Raw genomic sequence first — 9,691 nt, forward strand, 5'->3', positions numbered from 1 at the left:
ACGAGAGAAAGCTTTCGGCAGGAACAGCGCATGGAGGTTATTATGATCAGCAAAGGAATGGTGAAGGTCTAAAGCTTTTTATGTTAGTTCAGAATCTTATGAATTTAATTCTACTCGATATAACAGTTATATTACTAGGTTTAGAACAAGCGACAAACAGTTCAACTAACTAAGTCACGCCATGTGTGATCTAATGCCACGGATAACACCAGCTCATCGTTAATGCTCAGTTTAAGGAAGTGATAGGGACATTATCACCCTTCAAATACTCACACACACTCACTCACTCAATGATCACACACACATCACAACGAGCAATTAGACCCAGCTGTGAAGGAGAGAGTAAATTTGTACAAAACTAATATAATGTGTTCAGAAATGCCACTTTTACCACAGCCTTCAAATATATATATATATATATATATATATATAAAATAAGAGCACTCAGAAATGTTGAGGGCTGTGTTTGACAAATAAAAAGAGAGAAAAGGACAGTGAAAGTTACAGAAATAAATGGCAGGAAATACACATAAAAAGAGACAAACAGGAACTATACGAGTTTCCACAGATAGAGGAAAAAATATTCCTACTTTTTTTGCAAACATTTTTCCTTTATATATAGATTTTTTTTCTGCTTTTTCAAAGCCTTTTATGTGTACGCTCAGTGAACGGTTATGAAATGGCATCATGCACAGAATGTTTTTTTGTTAGTATTTTTGGCCTCTCTCTTGCTCTGAGGTGAACTGATGGACACGGTTGCTGTGGTTGTGTGATTTTCTTCCTCTAGGTTTCTCTGGCCGGTTGGAGAGGCGGGCAGGGGGAGGAGCCAGCGTTCTGCTTCCCTCCTCCCGCTGTTTGGCCCGTACACATGAGCGCCCCCTCCTGGGGACTCTCCTCGTTGTACAGGCGCTTGATCCCATCAAAATACTCGTCCACCTCCATGTGTTCCACCTTCCGCTTGGCCGAGGACTTGCTTGAACGGTTGTGGGTGGTGTTGGGGTCAGAGGGTGCAGTCGGAGCGGGGGACACGTGCCAGGCGGGCAGGACTCCCCTGTCCCGAGGCCCCGGGGCGTTCAGCAGGGGATGGCAGATGTACACAGTGTTAGGAGGCAGGGAAGCCGTGTGTGTGGACAGGCAACGTGCAACCAGCTCTCGACAGCCAATCAGCTGAGAACTGTCGATCTGAGAGAGAGGAAGCGGAAAAATACATATACGGTATTAGTTCTACATCAAAGAAAAGTGTGGTTGCACATATAATATCAGATATACACTACTGTTTGTACGTTTGGGGTCAGTAAGTCTTTTATTCAGCAAGGACAAACTAATTTGATCAAAAGTGACAGTAAAGACATTTATAATGCTACAAAAGATTTCCATTTCAAATAAATGCTGCTTTTTTTTTTTAACTTTCTATTCATCAAAAAAACTGTTTGTTGATAATTTATTGATAATAATCAGAAATGTTTCTTGAGCATCAAATCCCCATATTAGAATGATTTCTGAAGGATCATGTGACACTGAAGACTGGAGTAATGATGCTGAAAATTCAGCTTTGATCACAGGAATACATTTCTTTCAAATTCTAATAATATTTCACAATATTACTGTTTTTACAGTATTTTTGATCAAATAAATGCAGGCTTGGAGAGCAGAAGAGACTTTTCAAAAACATTTTTTATTTTTATTTTAATCTGACCAAACCCAAACTTTTGAATGATGGTGTGTATCATGTTCAATACATACATAGTCAATAATATTTTAAAACTGCTTCATTGATGTTGACAGTATTAGTTACTGAACCTGTATTTTTAAAGCTACATGAAACCGTAAACTTGAACTTTGGGAATTTCTTCATGAGTTTGTTGTACATGTATGACTTTTAAAGGTCTGTCTTTTTTGTTTGGCGTTGAGCTCGCTGCTGGCAGAGATAACTGAGTTTGTTTGGAGAAGTGAGTGACCGGGCCTCTTCTGAGTTATGATAAGGGTTAGAGCGTCTACAGAAACCCAAGCATGCGAGATGGATTATGTCCGCTAGTGCGACTCTAACGTGTAGCGGCTCTTAGTTGTTTAGGTCTCTGCGTCAATGTGATCTTTCGGACCACTTTATGCATTTGCTTAAATGGAAATGTTTGGATCTGGCCTCCCTCTAAAAACTCTTAATCTACATTATTTCATTTTACAAACAATATTCAATACCAATTTACTCTTTTAACCCTATAAATACTACTGTATCAAATTTGCACGGCCTCTAAATGATTGACATGATCAAATCTGCTACATGTCCTCTGTCATCTGATCGATAGTTTATAATTTTAGTATAACTGTAAAAACGTCTAGCTTCAGGTCGTGGTTCACATGTCTTTATGCGGTGAAATCTTTAATGAGTTTTATTAAGTAAACAATAACTTCCATTTTGTAAGTAATATGTCAAGATGACCTGCAACTTTGGTTTACTTGATTATCCATGCATCCAGAAAAATCATGTTAAAATGTATCAAATATGATCCATCAGACTTTTGAGAAACAAAACTTTTGTTCATCTTTCAAACATCATTTCATTGCATTATATATTTTGACCCCCACAATAAACTCTACATATATTTCCCAGATGCACATGGAAATCATCTCGTTGGACCGTATGGACACGTTTCACTAACGTTTGACATCCCGGAAGAGTTTAGTTTAAATGAATCATATATCATAATGTATTCAAACACAATTTGGAGCCACTGAACTTCATCAGTTCTTACCTGTAACTTGTGTAGCAGGTCGACAGTGAGAGCGAGCCAATCAGGACAGAGTTTCTCCAGCTCCAGCGTGATGAGGCCGAGGGACAGCAATGAGCCGCGCACCTGCAGCAGTGCATTGTGGGTCAGACAGTGGAAGAGCTGCTGGGTGAGCAGAGCCACGTGCTGTGACGGGTTCAGACCCGACAACGCCACGTTCAGCCGCCCGGACTTGCAGCTCAGAACCATCGCATGGAACTACACGGAGAGAAAGGGTAGATAAAAATGATTTTAAAAAAACAAGATTCTTTTGGATCTCAGCACTTAATCAGATTAATTGTCAGTCCTTCAGCCCCACATGGAGAGCTGGATATGAACAGAAACCTCAATGTGCCGAGAAAGAGGATCCTTCTTTGACACTCACATGAGGAAGAAAATCTAATCTAAATTCATTTCTCTCACTCACTACTAGCAGCAACATCCATCTAATATTCTACTTTTGTTGGCTGACTTTACACAATACTGTCTTCATTTAAAAGCCCTTTTGCCAGTTTATTTACATGACAACGGCATTTTGGGAGCCTGAAAACGCAAACTTTCGAAAACGGGTTTCAGATTGCAAGTTTTTGAAAAGATACCGCTATGAATTTGTGAGAACAGTGACATCATGTGCATGCATATTACGCGCTCAGTCTATGGATGTTTAGCGTTTCTTTGCAAAGTGACATAAACTACTGGTCTGGTACAAATACAACGTTTTTAGTTGTTTTCACTGATCCGTGTGAACGGGGATCGTTTTTACAATGTCGTCATCTGTATGCGAAACTTTTCAAAAACGCAAAGGAAAAACTCAAAAATATAGACTGATAGCATTAGCTTGATCAGATCCATAACTTTAAATATGATCAACAATAAGATGCTTGCCTTAGCAAATAGGTTTTACAACAGTTTAGTACTTTTGTGAACTAGTATAGTGTTCTGTGTGAATTAGCTAAACTGATATTATCCGCTTCCAATATGAACCAAATCAGATAGCGATAAAGTAAAGCAATATATATGGTAATGCTTTACAATAAGTTTCATTTGTTAACATTAGTCAAATACATTAGTTACATTAACAATAATAATGCTTTAACATTAAGATTAACACTGTTTATTGTTTTGTTTCAACATTTAGATACATTTTTAAAATCAAAAGTTGTATCTGTTCAGTTAATGCACTGTGATCTAACATGAACTAATGAACAATTGTATTTTTATTAACAAGCATTAACATTTAAGATTTAGAAATGCTGTGAAAATCTATTCCTCATTGTTAGCTAATGCATTTACTAATGTTAACAAATGAAACCTTATTGTAAAGTGTTACCATATACATTATGCATCTGTAATTGACATGCACCGTCTAACATATTTGCCGACTCATTGAACACACATCAATGAGATGTCCATTTGATGTGCTTTTTATCATCTGAAAGATGTATTTTTTTAGAGCTTTTGCTCATCTGCAATAAGTCAAAGACCGTTCCTGTCAAATGTTAGACATATAGAAAATTTCCTTAAAATGTCTTTCCTTAAATGCTTGTCAAACATATTTTTTAAACATGTTCACCAGATGAAGCGTTATGTAACATCTTAGAGACATACTTGTGCTGGGGAACATTGACATTTTCTGTAATTGTATGGAAGTCTGACTGAGACCCAGGAATATATATGAAGCAGAGTTTGGCATCTGTCAAAAGTTTGGTGGCATCTTGCGTGTGTGTGCGTGCACGTGTGAGAGAGAGAGAGAGAGAGAGAGAGAGAGAGGAAGTGCACTCACGATGTAAAGGAAGTCCAGTGCGGTGGTGGAGTGCAGGTCCCAGTTTAGCTTATCCAGAACAATCCTCTCCATCCGCAAGATCTCCGACGGAGAACAGCCACATTTGCTGCTGGACACCAACTCTCTCAGCGAAGGGATCCGCTGCAAAAACACACAATAAACGGTTACACACACAGAGACAGCCACAGAAACACACAGAATTATTAAAACACAAACATACTGGTTGAAAAAAAGAAGCAGCTTGAAATCTAACAGTAATGGCATAACTTTGAACTCATTTTGGTAATTGCTTCATTAAGTTTAAGCCACATCACATGGTCAGTTCGAGCCAGAAATGACTTTAAAGGGCTGCCAGAAAATAATCGGATTAAACATTAGTCCATCTTTGGCGTTTTAAGTAGAAACAAGTACAGAAACCGCAGTCGTCATATTCCTACAGAAAATGTCTCACTGTCTGTCCTTTCATGAAGCAGCTGATGGGAATGTTCTGTCATACGTCAGTCTCAGTAAAGAACACTTTTTACTAAAAGGTCATCAAACCTGATTTTAGACTTGAAAGGGCTTTATCTGCCTCCCTCGTGACATGGTCAGTTTTAACTGCTACATAAACAGATAAAGCCACAGAGAGCCATGATGACCGAAGTTGACCATGCATCAGCTCTAGTGCCTCTGAACGTAGATTGGCATAATAATATTTCATTCACCTCATCTTCCTCGCTGGTCTTAACAGCCAGGAAGAAACAAGAGATGGCGATACAGCGCAGGTACTTAGGACGGGCCTGAAAGAGAGAGAGAGAGATTGGTCAATGACGGTACTGATATAATGCATCTCGTGCACTGCTCATTGTGTATGCAGAGTTTGTCACAACAGTTAGTAGTAGTAATAATGGGTTTTTTTATGCCATGTCAGCATCTGAGGCTTTCTTCATGGCAAAAACTGAGTTACAAAAAAACAAGAATTGCTTAAATACAATTAAAAGGAAAAACAAAACAGCAGGAAATATAATACAAGATGTTTTACATTAACATGATAAAAATCCTAAACTCTTTTCTGGTAAAATTCCACTAAACAAGTTCTTAAGTGAGCTTACTACATAAAAATGTTGTCTACTTGCATTAAAAGTGGCACAGTCGAATAAAATATGTTTAATGGAAAGGGGGGTCTTGAAAATGCAAGTCAATCTTGTGCGACATATCTAGTGAACAACAATTGACCAAATCTTGTTCTAAAGGAGATTAAAAGTCTGTTGGGGATTTCAGGACTGATTTAATGTAATTTGTTGTCTGGATCAATATCCCACTCTTTAATATATAAAGATTTGTCACAAACAGGTAAGGGCAAATGTTTCTCACACACATGTGAACATCCTGTGTTTATTTCCTGTTCACTTGAATGCCAAAGCACAAGAACTAATCAGATGTGCAGTGAGTGCCATGTAGCTGCATCTAAAAATACTGAGCAGGCAGTTTCACTTTCTCTCTCTCAAAAGAAAATCTAGAATTGTCTCTGCGGCCCTTGAATGTTCAGGAACGTTTTCTGATGTTCTAAAAGAAATTGGCACAAAGACAAGAGAGCAAAAGATATTCAGTGTTGTATAATAAAAACCACTAAGCTAAATAGTTACCTAACTTTTATCTGTAAAGCAATTACATAACAGTAAAAGTTCTATAACGGAGTAAAATAATGTTCACTGCACACAAGTTAACATATGATCATAAATGCAATTATGCTAATCAAACTTTAAATCCATACATTATAATGCATAACATGCACACATTTAAACATGCATACGACATGCATACATTTTAATGCATAAAATTCATATATGCATACGATAAAATTCATAAAATGCACCTGATAAATTTTGCTTTAATCCTAAGCATGTATCAGAAAATGTATCATAAGAGCTGCAATATTTGCCACACACAATACTAAGAATAAGCCAAATTCATACGAGAGAACATTATTATAATTGTTTTTTTAAAATAGGGTGTTATTAAGTGAAGTACCTATCATGGGCTGCAATTAGACCAGCCAACACACAGCTAAAACCTGTTATGGACAGCTGTATAACGGAAAATGCCATAAAACCATAATCATTGACTGGGGCAGAAGACCTTGACCGGTCAGATGTTTTTAAACATTACCTTAATGGCAGAGAGGAAGCGATCCAGGATGCCGATGGCCAGGCAGAGGGTCTCTGGATAAAGCTTCAGCTGGGAATGCACATCCCTCAACCACCGGACGGCCTCATCACGCTTTTCAGGGGAAATATCTGTATCCTAAACAATAAAAACATATTCAAATCAAACACAAAGCAACCCATACTGACTCAAATCCAAACCAAACCCGTTTTTATTGTCGATCCGAGTAGACTCAAATGCACAGATGCTTATTTATAATAGTAATGCATTTTTTCAAACTAAATGCAAGCCCAAATTGTATGCACAATAAAACTGCCACAGTTCCCATCAGGATCAGTTTAGATAGCAAACCTCACACACTGGCGCATGTGTGCGTGTAACAGACACAAAAGCACCATATAGTCACAACAGGAGATAAAACAGCCTCATAAAACTGTATCCCAGTGTCTCTGTGTGTCTACAAAATTCCGGATTTATAAAGCAAGTCATAAATGCATACTGCAGAATCTTAAGGGATCTTCTGAAATGCAGGCTTACAAATTACAGTACATGATAATGATGATGACAACATTACTATTCACATTGTGCCTGGACAGAAAGTACCTTAAATTATCAACCTCCCACTATGTAAACAGTGTGTTGTCATACCTAACAAACCAGAGATATCAGCTGACAGACTGTCTCACCTGGTTGGTAGGTTTCTTTGGCACGTAACCCTTCCATAGTTTGGCTTCCCTAGAAACTGCCTTCTCTAGAAGAGATGACAGCTTCCGGCTTTCCAAGGGCTGGGTGAACTTCATCACACACCCTGGAACAGCCTACCTCCCCACTGGATACAGCTACCTGAGCGCAGAACACAAAACATCTCAAAAACACAGCAAATATAATCGCTCACAAATTACAAGGGACGTCTGGGTTGTCTATTATTAATCACATTTAAAAACAAAGTCTAGAATAAATAAATGTTTAAAATATTTAAAAAATGTAAAAAATATATATATATATTAGTAGTATTTTATCCAAACTGATTATAATTACAATTACATTTTAATAACAATCATCATACAATAATAGTTATACATATATTGCTATATTTGTTATTCCTATTGTTGCAGTTACTGTTTGTTTTGATTAAAATAAAAGCGTTTAAAAAAAATTAATGAACACCAAATCAAGAAAGAAAGAAAAAAACATTTATCATAAATCAACTCTGAATTGATTATGATGATGATGATGATGGGTTCACTTGCCATTTAAATTGAGGACAAATAATGAGAATTGATTAAGCATCATATTCATACTATATAAATGTAATACTGATGTATATAAGTACAACACCCGTACTGTTTAGTGTTAAATATTACTTTAACCACGACAAAACCCATATCACCAGCTCAGTATGAAATGTTAATGGTGTTGACGCAGTTTACATTTGATGAGTGTTAGCTGACAAGCTACACAGTAATAGATCAGTATACATGCACTTCCACACACCTAACTACACTAAAAATCTTAATTTAGTATTTTAAAGGTATATTTATATCTATTCGAGCTGGTTTAAACAAGCGAAATGGTGATATTTGTTTATAAAATCTCTTAGAAACGGTTAGATTTTTACCTCCCCTGCAAGGTTGTGGGAAACGCAGATCATCCGGTCCATTAAATTGAGGTAAAATAAAGGAGCAAATCGGAATCAGTCATCTTTCTAAGCGTCCAGCTTCGCCTCCATGCTTGCCGTGAAATTTGGTTGGGGTTTTAAAAATCTAAAAGGGAAATTTCCAAACTGATATGAAAAATAAAATGAACGGAATATAGACACGGACGTCTACTTCCGAGGAGGAGACTGAGAAGGGAAGGAGAACCTTCCGCTAACCTCCTCACCGCGCACAGAAACCTCCACCGAAACATTTTCTTATAAATAAAAAAATGTTAAGATAAATTCTAAGCGATTAGAAATACTAAAAAGCACAACATATTAATGTAGATTTAGTCAGATGTTTATTTATCAATGGAAATGATTGTGAATTCGGTAATTGTGTCATAAAAGGACTACTTTTCTGGTGGATTTGTAGATCGTACTGTAAGGGACTACTTTCTTATACAATCTATTTCAATATCTCAAGATGACACTGAAAACAGAAAACAACGCAAATCGAGACATTAAAGGGATAGAATGTCAATTAATAAATTACATTTTAACATCTATTCCATCACGGACATTAAGCTTTAAGGGGAAGTTTAAACAAATTCCTAAATAAATAATATTTGAATACTTATATTATATTACATTATTACTATTATAGTAGTAATGTTATAGTACTATAAATAATAATTAATAACTAAAATACTTTTATATTATTATTAAATTCGATGTGTCTGATAGTCATATCTCTAACCTAAAGGAATATTTTCACCTTTCATGCGTCAATTTATTTTATAAAAACTGAATCAGAATTCACTACATATGGCATCTGCTATAACATTCAGCTAAATATGTTGATAACTCACTTTTTGTTTAATGAATGTTGAAGAGAAAGGGAACATTTTAATTGTAAGACACAGAAACTCATCACAAAAATGAACGAGAGGAATGCATTTGTACTACATTTTTTACCCCCTGGCAACCCTGTCAAAACAAACCCAGCAACAACCATTCAGAGTGCAGGACAAGCTATCGAGTCTAACCAATGGTCGGCGTCTACATGGAACCCAGTAGCCAATGAGCGCAGAGAATTTTGGGCGGACTATTTGAACGCTACATCTTCGTGCGATTCTATTGGTCGGTTAGACTGTCAGTATCCTAAGACCCAGATAGCTTTAAAACAACGCTTGTATGTTTTACAACATGAAATATTTAAAACAGATGTGTCATAAAGATAAAATAACATAAAATACAGTTAAATAAGTGTAGGAATGACAAAAGCATTCGTTATAAATAGCAAAAATGTACCTAAACAGAGAGACTTACGTTCCTTACGTGCCAGGCCCAGAGGGGCGG

At 36.7% G+C, this 9,691-nt stretch overlaps 1 protein-coding gene across 1 annotated transcript; it reads right to left on the bottom strand.

Moving 5' to 3' along the window:
• Positions 1–75: 75 nt before the first annotated feature.
• On the bottom strand, positions 76–8,563 carry ccni (cyclin I). Its single transcript, XM_079847801.1, has 7 exons — positions 8,312–8,563; positions 7,380–7,536; positions 6,697–6,831; positions 5,253–5,327; positions 4,549–4,689; positions 2,751–2,984; positions 76–1,182 (listed from the first exon to the last, which is right to left on the bottom strand). The coding sequence occupies exons 2-7, from the start codon at positions 7,491–7,493 to the stop codon at positions 784–786; spliced, it is 1,098 nt and encodes a 365-aa protein (XP_079703927.1). The 5' UTR covers positions 7,494–7,536; positions 8,312–8,563; the 3' UTR covers positions 76–783.
• Positions 8,564–9,691: the final 1,128 nt, after the last annotated feature.

This window comes from Squalius cephalus (assembly GCF_949319135.1).
Source record: "Squalius cephalus genome assembly, chromosome: 17".
Classification (NCBI taxonomy): Eukaryota; Metazoa; Chordata; class Actinopteri; order Cypriniformes; family Leuciscidae; genus Squalius; species Squalius cephalus.